Source organism: Pecten maximus, chromosome 13, assembly GCF_902652985.1.
Source record: "Pecten maximus chromosome 13, xPecMax1.1, whole genome shotgun sequence".
NCBI lineage: Eukaryota > Metazoa > Mollusca > Bivalvia > Pectinida > Pectinidae > Pecten > Pecten maximus.
This window is the reverse complement of record NC_047027.1, coordinates 36204957-36223390: the sequence shown is the minus strand read 5'-3', so window position 1 is coordinate 36223390 and position 18434 is coordinate 36204957. Positions and strand designations below refer to the sequence as shown.

Sequence of the window (18434 nt, the reverse complement as noted above, 5' to 3'; positions counted from 1 at the left end):
ACCAGTAAGCCGAGGGTCGCGGGTTCGATCCCGGCTGGCTGTACACTACTACTCCTTGAACTTTTACATTGGTGCCGCAGACCACTCCAAGTGAAAGCAAGAGGCTTCCTTGGAGATAGAACCTGGGTTGGTGTGTTCGGGGGCGAACACGTTTGAAGGAGGGAGTAGTGTAGCAGGCCGGGTTTTAATTGTAAATAGTTGTATGGTCGCCTTCTAGCTTCCGGCTAGGGGGAATTTCCCTTTAGCTCAGTCGGTAGAGCGGCGGACCAGTAAGCCGAGGGTCGCGGGTTCGATCCCGGCTGGCTGTACACTACTACTCCTTGAACTTTTACAGTTTCATCGGGGTATGAAACAAATTTTGTTTGCAAACTGTATGAATCTGCGTACTAAAAGATAATTGACATCAACGCTTATAATTAATTTTTGAAAATGATTTTCTAATTTAAAACATGTTTTATGTACAATTTTACTGGTTTTAAATGGGATTCTTTTTCTCAAATCAATACGCAACGTCAATTGTCGTATTGTGACGTCACATTTTTCGCGCCATTCTCGGAATTTCTTTCATATAGGGATTGGATTTCACTGTAATGTTAACCATGCTTTCCTCTAGCGCCCCATTTACACTTACGGATGTTGTTTCTATAAGTCTTTGTGATTACAATATTGTTTCTTTGTAAATAAAAAAATCATATAAAAGTCGGACACAGTGGGAGGAGTCAATTATTAGAACAGCCAATGGTGACGCTTCACCATAAATTGAGACTTTTTTTTCGCGGTAAAAAATAGTTCTGTTTTTTTATTATGATATTAACATAAATAACGAAAATATTTTGATAGATTATCATATTTAATATTGTCAAACATGTTATTTTTATACATTTAACAATGGTAAACAAACCGTAACTTAAATTGTAAATGTAAACAAAGCCATGTGCTTGGCGAAAGTAGTTCCCGTACCCTGTCATATTTTCATACGCAAGTTCAAAGGTCAATGTTTCCATGCAAGAATGGTAAACAAATCGGTCTGGTATTGTTATATAGTGACAAAACTTTGCAAGTGTAAATATAGAAGAATGGAAAGAGTTTTTGACCAATCACATTTGAGTATTTACCATGAAAACAAAGAAAAATTAATTATAGAAGAATGAAAAGAATTTTTCGACCAATCGCATTTGAGTATTTACCATGAAAATAAAGAAAAATTAATTATAGCGATGTGATTTTCCAGCAACTAAAAATTATGTCCCATTTTCACCTTACAAATGACACAACTTGTATTTACATTTTTTTCAGGTTGAGCAATTTGTTGGTAAGTTCTTATACTTTTTGTCATTGCATAATATTATGCAACTTCGCTAGCCAAGGGTGTATAGGAGAGTACCCTTGGCTAGCGAAGTTGAATATTATGATAATGGTTATTTTTTTCATAATTTACTTTTTATTCGGTTTTTTCATCATCAATACAATGTACACTACATAACTTTCTCACACATACACACACACGTACCAAGGCTTGTATAACTTAATGGCTATACCTAGCATTAGCCCGAGTTTCCTCTGTAACGGAACCAGCCTAGTCAAGTACAGCCAGAGACATATATACATTATATATCCATTGCTCGAGTTAATAATAAAGGCAGTTAGATAATAGCGAAGTCTGTACGCCAGGAGGCAAGCGCGTTGTTCGTCACGTGGTGCTGCGGGATGTACAGATTTACGTGTATTGTCATTAGTTGGAATATAGTAGGGATGTGGGAGCGGTGACAGCGCCTGATATGAACGGGTGCCGCGATCTGAGGGTGGCAAGTAGGTTTAGGCTAGCCCTCAGACGTAGAGGGTGCGATTGGTTTTACCCCACATTTCCCAGCTATTATACTTAACTTTAAATGGTATTAATCTCAAATTATAAATACTGTAGTCATATTATTACTGTACTCTGACGTTGTTGATTAAATATTTCGGTTATGTTCCTTGTTTTTCCCATTTTGCCATAATTTAAGTTTATTCTATTATCGTTATTGTTATTTAGGGCTAAACAAGTAGATTTTTGGGTTTAGTTTGTTGAGTTAATTTACGCTATATTTGTTATTGTTATTTTGTTGTCAATTCCGTGCTTTAAGGGGTTAATTCCCCATTGTTTAGTTAAAAGGAAAGAATTATTTTACTTACATTTTCTATTTATGTTAGTTTATCTCCAGAGCCCTTACCTTTTGTTATGAACTTTTTACCTTTGTTTTAATAAATTATTAAATCTATTTCAATCTTCTGGTTGTACTTTCCAACGTGTCCCGCCGGGATTGGAAAAGAACATGGCAGTGGGGAGTAACGAGGAATGGGTGCGAAAACAGTATACAACAACAACAAATAAAACACAACGCGAAGTCAAATTCCACTATACGGAAGCACCACCCATTCGCCGGGCCTCCCCGCCTGCTAACCCTGACACCATGTCTGGTACATTTTACCTACACCAGACATAGTGTCAGGGCCAAAGGAAACTCGGGCTAACCTAGCATTTAAGTTGTCAAAATAATGGTTTTGTTAAAATTTGATAAAACTATGAAGGGAGTTAATTACGGTCCGCGCTATAAAGTTAAATATTCATTTATTTAAATTTCAAGATATAGCACATATAAACTGTAATTAATCATAAATACTCAGTATTTGTGACATTCTAACATAAATAGATAAACCAATTAAGTTGTTTTGTTCTTTTATATACAGCCAATTATTTTTTATTAAATTATCGATAATGTACCGGAGCTAAATCTTTTTCCGGGTTTAGTGAACATGGTTCCGTTTTCAATTTTATCATGCCAACATATGTTTCCGGCTTGTAACGCATGGTGCAACCTCTGACAAAAACTTCGTGTTACAGACAGATTGGCGATATATTCAGTAATATTGACAATTATTTAACTGTTATCAATTGTTATATAGTGTCTATTTAAACTACTGTTATACAAGAAGACCCATCAGAGTCCCGGTACAGGATTCCGCGAATCGACTATGTCGGAGCTGGACAAACCTCTTTTCCGAGATCTGCAAGCAGATGATGACGATCCAGAGGTTACGGAGATCGAGAGTTTGTGTCTCCATTGTCGGGAAAATGTAAGACCGAAATTCGATGATATTCACAGACAGGAAAATGTTATATTGGTCTATAATACGAACAGCAGAAATGTCAATATCATTTAATAGTTTTGAAAAAAACAACTCATTTGAAATCTTCGCATATAGAAAATCTATGTATAATGTATCTGTAAAAATAGTATTCAAATTCCACGGGTTCCACATGTCATCTCTGTATACCTAGACTAATACCGTGGCAAATTGATAAAGACATTGTCACAATTATTTATATACACCCTATGATATTGTACATGTAACTGTGTAACAATTGCAACGTGCACATGTATTTTGCTTATAAATCTGCTGTATAGTTTCTCATAACTCTTAGAGTGGTCTTCGTGATGAAATTAAAAAAAATTAGAGTGGGGGTATGTAATTTTGCAAACTTTCTGTATGTTTTTAAATACATTTCCATCAAATTACTTTAAAATCAAGAAACAATAAGTCACATTGTAAAATGTACAAATGCTAAATTGTGTCATACATGTGAGTAACATGATGTGCCCACACGTATCACATTGCGCACGGGAGTTGTTGTTAACTTGTGATTATTTCTTGGTTTGAAGACGATCAGAAACATAATTTTGCACGTTCATCTAACTTCTTTTATTTTGTTGATCAAAATAGTTTTTAATGTAAACAAGACGATAGAAGTGGCGGGATATCTGCAGATCAATGATGTTATAATAAGTTCTACTTGAATTTGTATTCAATTTTTATTATATTCTGATCAAATGATATTTTCCCGAAATATTTGCAAATGCACACTCAAATCAACAACTGGGATTATTTCAAATAAAATATTTAATCATCTGGTATATATATCCATTTCATCAGAAGAGAGTCATATCAGTCAAACTTTGTTTTCAAAACAAACTTAATCTGAAAAGATATTTATAAAAATGGCAAAAGTTTGATAAAAGTCTGGCATAAGTCACCATATAAAAGAAAAAGCACAGTCCTTGACCACTTTTGACTTTGTTAAAAAAACACAAAATAATGTCAGGTGTGTGGAACTACGTATGTAAAGCAATGTTTTAATGCAATTATGGGAAATGAGAATTTATATATATATGTCTGTATTGTTGTGGTGGATACCTTGTTTCGAGGATCAATGAAGATACGCCTATGTCTAATATTAAATATGTGTCCAGATTTAAGTTGCATGTCTTCAAATTGATTTTTCAGGGAACAACACGACTTTTCCTGACAAAGATCCCATTTTTCCGTGAAGTAATATTGTCCTCCTTTGAATGTGGTCACTGTGGAATGAAAAATTGTGAATTGCAGCCAGGTGGTGCAATTCAGGATCATGGGGTCACTTACACATTGGAGGTCAAGGAGGAACAGGTAATGTTTGCCAAGGGAGTTTTGAGACCAAATTAAAGATAGAACAAAAAAATTGTTAGGGCCATATATAGAGGTGTAACAATTCATCGGTGAATATACATGTACATGATTGAGAACATGTTTATTGCACACAACAAAGAATATCATTATATTGCAAACATTTTATATATTACTTTTGATATGAACATAGAGGCTTACAACCTGTCACCATTATTTATTGTATTAAATCATATTGTATTAAATCATATAGTATGAAATCATATCATATGAAATCATATCGTATGAAATCATAAGGGGAGGTAATTATTTGACATGACCTGTTGTTTATGTATTCAAACCCTCCCACTCTGTACATTCTTACAAATTGAGTAAATACTAAGTGTGAAAGAATAAGATATCAAATATTAATGTTCGATTATAAAACGTAAAAAAAAAAAAAAAAATCATAAACACAATTTGTGTAATTTCTATGTTGTCTTTTTAGGATCTGAATAGACAAATTGTGCAGACAGAAAAGGCCACTGTGTCAATTCCAAGCTTGGAGTTTGAGGCTCCACCGAGCAAAGGAGGTAATTTGATTGCCTTTGTTGAAAATTTAAATGTTTTACAGCAAATATAGAAATATTTTGTATAAAAATTAATTGTAGTTCTTCATTTTACAGAGTGTTTTATCGTTGTTGTTTTGCTTATCTGTTGAAAATCAAAATGATTAAATCTGAATGGTATATTTGATACCTTTCAAATAATTGAGATATAATCTAGTAAATCGTCTTTCGGTATGATTATTCCTTTTTTCACTAATTCAAAATTTGATTTTATTTTTAAAAAATTGAAACGGCAGTACAAAAATCCTCCTTTATATGAATGTTAACTGTATGATACATTTTTTTCTTCACCAGTACTGACAACTGTTGAGGGGATTATAGATGGTGCAGTGAGTGGTTTAGCCCTAGACCAGCCGACACGAATGGTATAATCATGTGACTATATTTACATTTGCTCCGCATTTCCCCATTGACACAATGCTAAGAGGCAGTTGCCACCATATGCATATAACACCCTGTGCCTCAGGCTATAACACCCAGTGGATCATGTAACTTTTAAAAAGGCAGGATTTTTTTGTGTTGGCTTAGTTTTTTTCAAAGTTGACAAAAATGGTAAGACAATGTAAATATAAGTATTGAACAATGGTTGTACTGTTGTTATAGTCGATATGGCAGCAAGATGTATGGTGGGAAAATGTAGCATGGAACCCTAACGGGTTCCCATGCCATTTGCCCACCATACAGCTTGCTGCCATATTGACTATAACAACATTGAAACCACTGTTCATTGCTTAAATATATACACAGTTTAGTGTTGTTACCATTTATTGATAGTCGCTTTACCTCTCACTTAGCGTCCATGGTTTATTATGATTAATATGGATTGAATATAACATGATCATCAAACCATTGAAGATTTAGTGAGATTTACAGCAATCCTGAAACGTGATTAATGAACAAAACTAAACTTAAATTTACTTTAAATGCATTCAAATATTTTTTCTAAGCTAAGTTGGATCTTAAACATCGTCACCTGAGCCGTAATCTTCATATCTGAACGCAGCTCTACACAAATACAAAAACATATTTGTCCCCGTCTTAAGGAATGTTTTTGTAGATCTATGATATCCCTTCTAGATCTGTTCAAGACTAATTTGTATTACATTGTTTATCATTTGAGAAAGTTTGGCGATTAAACAAAACTTCTAAAATGATTTCCATAATTTCTCCCATTTGTAAATTTCCATGTTTACAGTTATATCAAGCTCTCTCTTGTGGTTGTAAAATTGATAGATGCATAAAATGCTTTCAAAATTTTCGATTTAAGAGGAAAACTTTCAACTCCTGAATCTCTTTTGTTAACGGTATCTCAAAATTTTTTTCTATATCGCGGTTGCTGAGTGGTTAAGGTGTCCCAACACTTTATCAATAGCTCTCCACCTCTGGGTTGCGAGTTCGAAACCTATGTGGGGCAGTTGCAAGGTACTGACCGTAGGTTTTTCCCTGAGTACTCCGGCTTTCCTCCACCTCCAAAACCTGGCATGTCCTTAAATGACCCTGGCTGTTTATAGGACGTTAAACAAAAACTAGCCAATCTCTGTACTGTGGTACCGTATCTATATTAGAATTCAGATAACTGTATTTATATTAGAGATTATTTATACAGATAATTAACATATCTGGCCTCTGATTGGCCAACAGATCTGGACCTCAAGAGGGTTGAAATGCGGATTTCAATTTAATTTGTGTAAGAATGATAGTCCTACTTCTGTGATCCTGTAGTATTTTTACGAGTTCATTTCAATGTAAAACTATTCAGTATAAAATGTGTTCCATAAAGATTTTATTCTAAATAATGATGTTGATTTCAATTGATATAGGAGCAGTGTCCTGAGATCGCAGCCAAAATCAATGACGTTATATTGAAACTGACCATGTTGAAGACCGTAGAGAAACCATTTACAGTGGTGAGTTTTACGGAAAACATTCACTCTGGCAATATTTGAAGAATTCATTTAGCACAGAGTGCAATCACATGAGATGATTTAGCTCCTGTTCCAATATACACAGTTTGCTGTGCAGTCAGTTTGAAAAATTTGATTTTTTTTTTCATTTTACAAGTTTTAAACTCTTTTAAATTTTGTTCTGCTTCATTCTTCTTTGCTTGATCCTGAAGTTTATGTGAAGGGTGGGTACTCATACAAAGCAACACTCACCATCATCAATTATTGTGCTAATCATGTTAAACAATTCTCCTAAATACAGGTCGTGGATGATCCCACAGGAAACAGCTTCGTGGAGAACCCATATCCTTTTGTAAAACTGTTTTCAATAGTGTCATATATTATCTGGAAAGTGCCTTTTTTACAAGTGACATGTGGTTCTGGAATGTGCCATTTTTACAAGTACCACGTGGTTCTGGAAAATGCCATTGTTTCGGGTACTACATTTGGTTCTGGAAAGTGCCATGGTTTCCTTGTATTGACTCGAAATATCTTTGAAATTGACATTGAAAGATCACTTCATATGCCTACATTAAATAGCGAATATTCTAATATTATCAAGTCAATAGTTCTCATTCTGTTCTTGAAATTTCAAAGTTTCTTATGACTGATCAATATCTACATCTACAATGTACATCCAATAATGACTATTTTACCTTAACTGGTCAAACTCATGCTCCGAAGTCTGACCCTAACACAGTGGTCAAGCACTACACCAGAACATCTGACCAGGATACTGCCCTTGGAATAATGGTGAGTCAAACAAAATTTCTTGATCTTTTTCAGAATGAAATGAATTGTTTTACATCAATTTAAATGTTGTGTTTATAAAATTAGATATGGTCTCAAAAATAAGATGGGGATGAAGTCATTTTCTGTAACCCAGTTGTAGGTACTTGGTATAATGTTAAACAGTAGGGCTCTTGTTGATATTGTCGGGTTTATTGATTTTTTATAACAACGTTTCACAATTGATAAAGATGGGGATGAAGTCATTTCTGTAACACAGTTGTAGGTACGACGTATAATGTTGAACAATTGATCAACTGCCACTCTGTGGCTTGCAGGGCTTAATTGGGATGGATGCTCATTCCAGACTCGATTTAGGTGCAATTTAAAAAAAAAAATTCATTGCTTGATGTTAATTGTTCCATGGGTCAGTCATATTGTTGGAAAAGCATTGTTTATTTTTTCTGGATTTTTTTCCATCAGTTAATTTGTTCAGATTTAACATTTTGACACCATTTTTCTTCCTTTGTTTGACATCATCATTTCATGTTAGCCAGTGTTTAATTATGATATGCAGGCTGTGTTCACAACATGGGGTTGTTTATTTTGGAGATTTTGTTAAGTCATCAGTTAATTCCTTCAGGTTTAATATTTTTAATATTAATATTTTCTTCCTTTTTTGTGTAGAATATCCCTTTAATTACTGTCATACTGTTTTCCTAGATAAAATATGTTACAGTTCCATGAAATGGTACTCATGATTGAACCTTGTCTGTTTTAGGAGGAAGAGAAAGAAGATGACACACCAGGGGCAAAGGAGGAGGTAATTAGGTTAATGATTTAGTCAAATCTCTATGATTCGAACTTTGTTGAATCATTTCTTGATGTATCAAATTGTTTTCATGGATCTTTAGCTATAAATCATAGGTAATTGACATCTCATGATTTGAACAAAACCTTTACCTGTACTGACCACTGGACAGGTGTTTGTTGTGAACCTTGCAGCAAGACTTCACACCTCTCCTCCAAACGCCCTGACTGACAATAGGGATTACGATAGCGTGTGATGTCTTTTCGCGATCATGCGGTTAATTGATAATCGGGCCCAATTTATAGATTAATTTTGTTTTAAGAAGCTATGGTATTTAATAACTCCAGTATAATGTACCAGTATTGTATTTGGTGATTGCCGCCAATATTGAAATCAGCGTTTGGTGAGTAAATTTTTACAGAAAGCAGTAAAACAAGGGGATCAATTTTAAACACATGCAATAAGCAATGTCATTCCTCATACTCATAGTGCCATCTTTCAAACTTATACATAAATATCTGGGTAAATCAATTAGTTTTCGTTCAATCATGCACACATTTGATCGGCATTCCACATTTTACATATGTGCATAACATAAGCACATGTGTCTTCAGCAGAAAAAAACTTTTAACTTAAATGTGCACTGTACTTCTTTTGATATTAAACATGATACAATTGTTTTGTATATGATTCATAGTTTATGTAATTGATAAAATGCTTAATTGATGAAAAGAATTTTTAGATGCTTTGGAACCCAGCAACCAATAGCTAAGCTTGTCAACTTTCCTCGAGAACAAATTCATTCGGAACATTCTGAGAATCAAAATATCACTTATTGCTGTGATGAATCCAAATGAGTTCAGGATGGGACCAGAAATTATTCTTCCCAAAAAAACAATAACTAGACAATCTTATCTCCTTCCGCGAAGTATTTGTTTGTTATTTTGTAATATGATTCACGCTTTCATATGTTTGAAGCCATCTGCTTAATATGAATAAATTATAGAAAAACAGTCAAAATCATAAACAATAACCTGCTTTATCTCTGAGTATTTAAAATTATTTTTTGTGCAAATTATTATGCTTCCTGCCTGGTTTGTGCGAGGGGAGGTAACTCGTACACACTCTAGTTGATGTGACATTGAAAAGTCATCTAATGCTATTTTTGTTTCTAGGTGATGACATTTAACACGAACTGCCCACAGTGTAGTTCTCCATGTAGTACACACATGAAGATGGTCGGTATCCTTTCTTTGTTTTAAACTATCCACATCGTAGTAAGAGTGTGCATGTTTAATGTGTGACCAAAGTTATTTTTATGTATGTCCTCTTCTGATGATCGGCTTGGCACGAGACTAGTTTATTGCTGATAGAAGTCACTAGTCTATGATACAGGTCCCTTCAAGATTTTGTCTGATTGATACAGGCCCCTTGGACCTCCTGTTTATTAGTGATACAGGTGCAATTGAACCTCTTGTCTGCAAATGATAATGCCAATTGAACATTTTCCATCTTGTCTATGATAGATACAGGCTCCTTGGACATCTTGTCTATGATAGATACAGGCCCCTTGGACATCTTGTCTATGATAGATACAGGCTCCTTGAACCTCTTGTCTATGATAGATACAGGCCCCTTAGACATCTTGTCTATGATAGATACAGGCCCCTTGGACATCTTGTCTATGTTAGATACAGGCCCCTTGGACACTTTTTCTATGATAGATATAGGCCACTTAGACATCTTGTCTATGATAGATACAGGCCCCTTGGACATCTTTCATATTATCTTTAACTTTGATAAGAAATTCCTCATTTCAAAGAGGTCATAATCATGGCCACCAACTGTGATGTATGTGGTGCCCGTAGCAACGAGGTGAAAAGCGCATCAGGCATCGAGCCGAAGGGCTGCAGGATCAAACTGAAAATCACTGATCCCATAGACATGTCACGGGATGTTCTGAAGGTTAGTATCTACCGTCAAGGTCAGGAAAGTTTAAACGATGAGGTGAAGGTCATATTGGTTCAAAGTTGTAATTAATCTCTAAATTCGGAGACCTGACTAGATGAGATAATGACATGAATATGGACTTCCCTCGTCTTGAATTGTTTCTGACTTAGGTCAACATTTAAATTGTCTGCACATTTGACATTTTTCAAGAGGATACGTCAAAATAGTTCAGTAATTTTCCAAATGTCCATACGGGTACACAATTTATTTTGTCACAGAGTGAGACCAGCAGTATTGCCATTCCTGAAATGGAGTTTGAATCGGACTTTGGAACACTGGGAGGAAAATTTACAACACTTGAGGGATTAATTCAGAATGTCAAGGACCATGTGAGTACATTAGACTTGTCCCTCACTGTTGTACATTACAGAACATATTAAATAGGTATGTAGCACTAGTCCCCGGGATCTCTATTTCACCAAGTTTGTATATTACAGAACATTTTAAGGAGGTCTATATGTAGCACTAGTCCCTGGGATCTCTATTTCACCAAGTTTGTACATTACAGAACATTTGAAGGAGGTATATATGTAGCATTAGTCCCTGGGATCTCTATTTCACCAAGTTTGTACATTACAGAACATTTTAAGGAGGTATATATGTAGCACTAGTCCCCAGGATCTCTATTTCACCAAATTTGTACATTACAGAACATTTTAAATAGGTATGTAGCACTAGTCCCTGGGATCTCTATTTCACCAAGTTTGTACATTACAGAACATTTTAAGGAGGTATGTATGTAGCATTAGTCCCTGGGATCTCTATTTCACCAAGTTTGTATATTACAGAACATTTTAAGGAGGTATATATGTAGCATTAGTCCCTGGGATCTCTATTTCACCAAGTTTGTACATTACAGAACATTTTAAGGAGGTATATATGTAGCACTAGTCCCTGGGATCTCTATTTCACCAAGTTTGTATATTACTGAATATTTTAAGGAGGTATATATGTAGCACTAGTCCCTGGGATCTCTATTTCACCAAGTTTGTACATTACAGAACATTTTAAGGAGGTATATATGTAGCATTAGTCCCTGAGATCTCTATTTCACCAAGTTTGTACATTACAGAACATTTTAAATAGGTATGTAGCATTAGTCCCTGGGATCTCTATTTCACCAAGTTTGTACATTACAGAACATATTAAATAGGTATGTAGCACTAGTCCCTGGGATCTCTATTTCACCAAGTTTGTACATTACAGAACATTTTAAGGAGGTATATATGTAGCATTAGTCCCTGGGATCTCTATTTCACCAAGTTTGTACATTACTGAATATTTTAAGGAGGTATATATGTAGCATTAGTCCCTGGGATCTCTATTTCACCAAGTTTGTATATTACTGAATATTTTAAGGAGGTATATATGTAGCATTAGTCCCTGGGATCTCCATTTCACCAAGTTTGTACATTACAGAACATATTAAATAGGTATGTAGCATAAGTCCCTGGGATCTCTATTTCACCAAGTTTGTACATTACAGAACATTTTAAGGAGGTATATATGTAGCATTAGTCCCTGGGATCTCTATTTCACCAAGTTTGTACATTACAGAACATTTTAAGGAGGTATATATGTAGCACTAGTCCCCAGGATCTCTATTTCACCAAATTTGTACATTACAGAACATTTTAAATAGGTATGTAGCACTAGTCCCTGGGATCTCTATTTCACCAAGTTTGTACATTACAGAACATTTTAAGGAGGTATGTATGTAGCATTAGTCCCTGGGATCTCTATTTCACCAAGGTTGTACATTACAGAACATTTTAAGGAGGTATATATGTAGCACTAGTCCCTGGGATCTCTATTTCACCAAGTTTGTACATTACAGAACATTTTAAGGAGGTATATATGTAGCATTAGTCCCTGGGATCTCTATTTCACCAAGTTTGTACATTACAGAACATTTTAAGGAGGTATATATGTAGCATTAGTCCCTGGGATCTCTATTTCACCAAGTTTGTACATTACAGAACATTTTAAGGAGGTATATATGTAGCACTAGTCCCTGGAATCTCTATTTCACCAAGTTTGTACATTACAGAACATTTTAAGGAGGTATATATGTAGCATTAGTCCCTGGGATCTCTATTTCACCAAGTTTGTACATTACAGAACATTTTAAGGAGGTATATATGTAGCACTAGTCCCCAGGATCTCTATTTCACCAAATTTGTACATTACAGAACATTTTAAATAGGTATGTAGCACTAGTCCCTGGGATCTCTATTTCACCAAGTTTGTACATTACAGAACATTTTAAGGAGGTATGTATGTAGCATTAGTCCCTGGGATCTCTATTTCACCAAGTTTGTATATTACAGAACATTTTAAGGAGGTATATATGTAGCATTAGTCCCTGGGATCTCTATTTCACCAAGTTTGTACATTACAGAACATTTTAAGGAGGTATGTAGCACTAGTCCCTGGGATCTCTATTTCACCAAGTTTGTACATTACAGAACATTTTAAGGAGGTATGTAGCACTAGTCCCTGGGATCTCTATTTCACCAAGTTTGTATATTACTGAATATTTTAAGGAGGTATATATGTAGCACTAGTCCCTGGGATCTCTATTTCACTAAGTTTGTGCATTACAGAACATTTTAAATAGGTATGTAGCACTAGTCCCTGGGATCTCTATTTCACCAAGTTTGTACATTACAGAACATTTTAAGGAGGTATATATGTAGCACTAGTCCCTGGGATCTCTATTTCACCAAGTTTGTACATTACAGAACATTTTAAGGAGGTATGTAGCCCTAGTCCCCTCCCCAGTAATCCTCAGGACCAAATTCGGTGGGGGATCTTTACTATATCTCTGTGGATTGAATTCAAATAAAAATCATGAGTAAAAAAATAGTGTTTTCAGATTTTGGTTAATTAAGTTAATATGACACAGTGAAAACAGTTTAGTGGTGTACAGTCAGCATAATCTAGATGTGTGCATTAAGGTTTTAAGAAAAAAAGTAGGTGCTTGAAATGTATTTGAACAAAATAAAAGATTTTTAAGTCACCTGAAACGAAGTCTCAGAAGATCTATTCCTTCTGTCTGGCGTCGTCCGTCGTTCGTCGTTAACAATTTACATTTTCACGTTTGCCCCTTGGGAGGGGGTAATTTTACCATAGTTTATGTAGGGAAATCACATTTTAGACTTTCATTTGTTTCATTTCTATTGGAATTCATTCTAACTTGGTTAACATTATCAGCATGGGATGACAGTTTGATGGTATGCTCATGTTGGCCCTGACCGACCCTCAGGAGCTGATGGGTTGGGCCAAAAAGGGTCAAATTATCTGAAAATTCAATCTTCTTCTCAAGACCCAAATAAGATAGAATGAAATACTTTTCATAGATGGAAGGGTCTTAAGGTGCTTTACCAAAATTGTGAATTTCATGAGCCTGGGGTCTCACGTTTGCCCCTGGGTAGGGGGTAAACTTTAATATAGTTTATATAGGGAAATCACATTTTTGACTATTATTTGTTTAATTTCTATTGGAATTCATTATGACTTGGTTAACATTATCAGCATGGGATGACAGTTTGATGGTATGTGTATGTTGGACCTGATCGACCCCCAGGAGCTGATGGGTGGGGCCAAAAACAGCAAATCAACTGAAATTTCAAAAAATATTTCTTCTCAAGACCCAAATAAAGTAGAATCAAATAATTTTATAGGTTGAAGGGTCTTAAGGTGCTTGACCAAAATTCTGAATTTCATAGCCCTGCATGGGGTCTCATATTTGCCGCTTTGGAGGAGGTACCCTTTACTGTTATTGGCAATTATTGGCCCCCAGGGGCTAGTGGGCAGAGTCAAAAAGGGTCAAATTTACAGAAATATTTTAAGACTTAGGTGACCATTAAGGCCTATGGGCCTCTTGTTTGGAAATGTCTTGAAAAATACTTTGATATACTTGTACAAGTTATATTTAGCATATCTTTACTTTCACATCTATTTATAGATTTTGTATTTTCCCTTTCATAATATTTACAGTTAAATGGACCAAATTCGTTCATGCAAGGGGACAGTTCAGCACCAGAAAAGAAATCAAAACTTCAGATGTTTTGTAATCAGTTAGATAAGGTACGTATCAGATGAAGTCTGAAGTCACTAATAAAAAAACAACTTTTCTAGTATAATTACCGACAACGTAATGGTAATTTCTTGACTTTCTCTAAACAGGGCTCAATGTGGCACCAATATTTTAGTGGCCATGGCGCCTTAGATTCACCATTGGCGACCAGTTATTGACCTATAAGGCACCTGCATGGCCACTGAAAAAAATTGTGTAAATTTGCAGTTTTGTCAATCTTCCAAAGGTTGCAGTCAATTATGCTAAAATGACGTTAACAATCGAAAAAGTTACAGAGAGATGTAATACTGTTCTAAAGAATTAAAAAAAAAAAAAAATTTAAGACAACTAGGCCAGGTGACTAACTTTTCCAATTGGTGCCTAGATTTTATTACTTGGTAGCCAAATAGGCCACCTGGTAAAAATGTCCACTTTTGAGCCCTGCTAAAATTTAACAGTACATATAAATTTCCAATTCGAAACCTTCTCTGTTTAGGTAATAAATGGGGAGATGATGGGTATTCACTTCGTTCTTGACGATCCTGCCGGAAACAGCTATCTACAGAATGTATACGCCCCAGACGAGGACCCCGAGCTAGAAATAGTTCATTACGAAAGGAATTACGACCAGAATGAGGTTCTCGGCCTGAATGACATGAAAACAGAGGGATATCAGGAGTCATGACATCCCCTAATGTCCAAGAGACTGATAACAATCTTTGACAACAAAGATTAGGCTACATCTGTGATCTTTGTACATTGCCTGATTCTTGATACAATTGGAATTTTAGTGTTTGTGACAATATGTGATTATTATATATACAGTACATTCCAGTTAATCGGGTAACGCTTAATCAGGTATTTCGTTTAATTGGGTAAAATTTCAAAAACCAAAACCATTTTCTCTTAAATCATGTTAAAAAAATTCGTTTAATTGGGTTGGAAAAGTCATATTTTTCGGTTATTCGAATAGAACAATTGGACAAAAAAATTTAGAAATGCTACGATTTTCACGAAAGTGTTTTAAGTTTTAGACATTTATCAACAAATAGGGTAATTTAGATGGTTAAAATGTCAAAAAATGGTAAAATATTACCTTTAACGATAATGTTATGTCGGGGTTTTGTCATGTTCAGAACTGTGTTGTTGTTAATTCTGCCTCGTGGGGTTTTTCCCCAACAGGAAGTCGATTAAGAATTGTGGGTAAAATTAAATGTTATTTTTAGAGTCAGCAGCAGGCCAACGTAATGGGGGTTTAAAAACCCAATTAAGCGGAATGCACTGTATATCATTATTGTAAAACACTTTCCTGAGGTTGGAAAGTATGTTTGTGAAGAGATTTTCATATCACTCAGCTAGTATGGGATTTTATGAATACCAGAAAAATACCAAAATTGTCATGAAATTTCTACATCAGAACAAAAAAGGGACTCTCACAAATACATGATACAGTGTTTTTTAACTGAATCAATTCATGCTGTACACTATTTATTAGAGCTGTGTATCACAAGTTGAGTAGCGATATGATTTGTATCACGATATAGGGGTCACGCTACGATACTTATCACAATATATGAGAAGCTGATGACCTATCAGATATCTGATATTCGATCATACAGTTGTCATGTTTTGTTTGTGGTATTTAAGGAATATTTGAATTTTTTGTCTTCATTTGTTTCAAAAGGCGTATGTTTGTCTATTTCCCTCAAAGTATTCTTGAATTTAGATAATTTGGATTTGAAAGAACTCCAACAGGCAGCTTTATAAGCTGCTGTAATTGTCAGCCATGTTGGTTACTACAGCTAACGTTGGTCAAGGGAGATAACTAAAAAATTTCAAGTATTGCGATACAAATCAAGGATAGATGATGCACCAATGCACCACTCTGTGATCCAATATGCATCGGTGAATCGTTACACCGCTATTATTAACCATTTCAGTATAAATAAGAATATAATGTTAGATGGAAAGACCTGTTGACTTGATTGGAATCTCCTACACTTAACACCTCTGTGTACATATAAAGTTATTATGTAAAGGAAAGACCTGTTGACTTGATTAACTTAACATCTCCGTGTACATTTGTCATTGGGTAGACAATCGTGACAGTGTCTGTAATGTCACACAAAAATACTGTTAGACTTCATATGTGAGTATGACATATACAGATATTCTTGAGAAGGGGACACTATTTTTAAAGTACAGTTTATCACATTTTATGAAAGATTTTTAGGTCATCTGACCCGAAGGGTCCGGCGTGCGTAAACTTTTCACATTTCAAACTTCTTCTTAAATTCCACCAGTGGGATTGAGCTGAAACTTGCCTGAAATGATGCTGGGATGGTCCTGACCAAGTGTTGTTATTTTTCAGGTCGGTCAGAAATCCAAGATGGCCGCCATGGCAGCCATCTTGAAAACACATTTTAAACTTCTTCTCCAGTTCCTGACCAAGTGTTGTTATTTTTCGGCCTCGTAAAAACTTTGACATGGCAGCCATGGCGGCCATTTTGTAACATGATTGCGCAATCATGGTTTTCCTGAACAACACATATTTCAAACTTCTTCTCAAATTCCACCAGTGGGATTCAGCTCTAACTTACCAGGAATGGTCCTGAGATAGTCGTGATCAAGTGTTGTTATTTTTTGGTTTGGTCTAAATTCCAAGATGGTCACCATGGCAAACATTGCCACTATACTCGCTACAGAGAATGCATACTACAATAGTATAAGGGTCTTTAATTTAGAGTCAGATGACCGTTAAGGCCCTTTGGCCTCTTGTTTCTCATACTTGGCTTTTCTATCACAGTGTTAACTACATTGTACCATGCATTCCTACATTCAGACCCTTCCCCATTTTGAAAATTCTCAACATATAATGCATTGTTTCAAGAAAACCGTGACTGGAAATGTGAATTCTCAATACATGAAAATAGCAACCTATGGTTGCAAAAGAATTTTGAAGGCTTTCTGGTTGTTTGTGTCCTTTTTATGAAAACCAGTTTATTTTCAGAGAATGACATTCAGGTTTTGACAGGAAGGCGGCCATTTTGTTGACGCCATGACGTCACGTCATTGTTCTTCATTTTCATGTCATAAACAAATCACGAGGAATTATCATATGGCTGCTATTAGTCATGTCATACTGCCATAGAGGTTTTTAGGTCATCTGACCCGAAGGGTCAGGATGACCTATAGTCATCATGCTTCGTCCGTCGTCGTGCGCCGTCCGCCGTCTGCCGTCCGCCGTGCGCCGTGCGTCGTGCGTCGTGCGTAAACTTTTCACATTTCAAACTTCTTCTCAAGTTCCACCAGTGGGATTGAGCTGAAACTTGCCTGAAATGATCCTGAGATGGTCCTGACCAAGTGTTGTTATTTTTCGGGTAGGTCCGAAATCCAAGATGGCCACCATAGCCGCCATTTTGAAAACACATTTTAAGCTTCTTCTCATGTTCCACCAGTGCTATTGAGCTGAAACTTGCCTGAAATGATCCTGAGATGGTCCTGACCAAGTGTTGTTATTTTTCGGGTAAGTCCGAAATCCAAGATGGCCGCCATAGCCGCCATCTTGAAAAACACATTTTAAACTTCTTCTCCAGTTCCACCAGTGCTATTAAGCTGAAACTTGCCTGAAATGATCCTGATATGATGCCGACCAAGTGTTGTTATTTTTCGGGTCGGTCCGAAATCCAAGATGGCCGCCGTGGCCGCCATCTTGAAAAACACATTTTAAACTTCTTCTCCAGTTCCACCAGTGCTATTAAGCTGAAACT

At 35.7% G+C, this 18434-nt stretch overlaps 1 protein-coding gene across 1 annotated transcript; it reads left to right on the top strand.

The window, feature by feature from the left end:
* Positions 1-2834: 2834 nt before the first annotated feature.
* On the top strand, positions 2835-17630 carry LOC117341102 (zinc finger protein ZPR1-like). Its single transcript, XM_033902936.1, has 13 exons — positions 2835-3114; positions 4324-4485; positions 4970-5054; positions 5385-5455; positions 6911-6997; positions 7296-7336; positions 7705-7786; positions 8544-8585; positions 9749-9815; positions 10378-10538; positions 10802-10912; positions 14586-14675; positions 15161-17630. The coding sequence occupies exons 1-13, from the start codon at positions 3013-3015 to the stop codon at positions 15347-15349; spliced, it is 1290 nt and encodes a 429-aa protein (XP_033758827.1). The 5' UTR covers positions 2835-3012; the 3' UTR covers positions 15350-17630.
* The last annotated feature ends 804 nt before the right edge of the window (positions 17631-18434 follow it).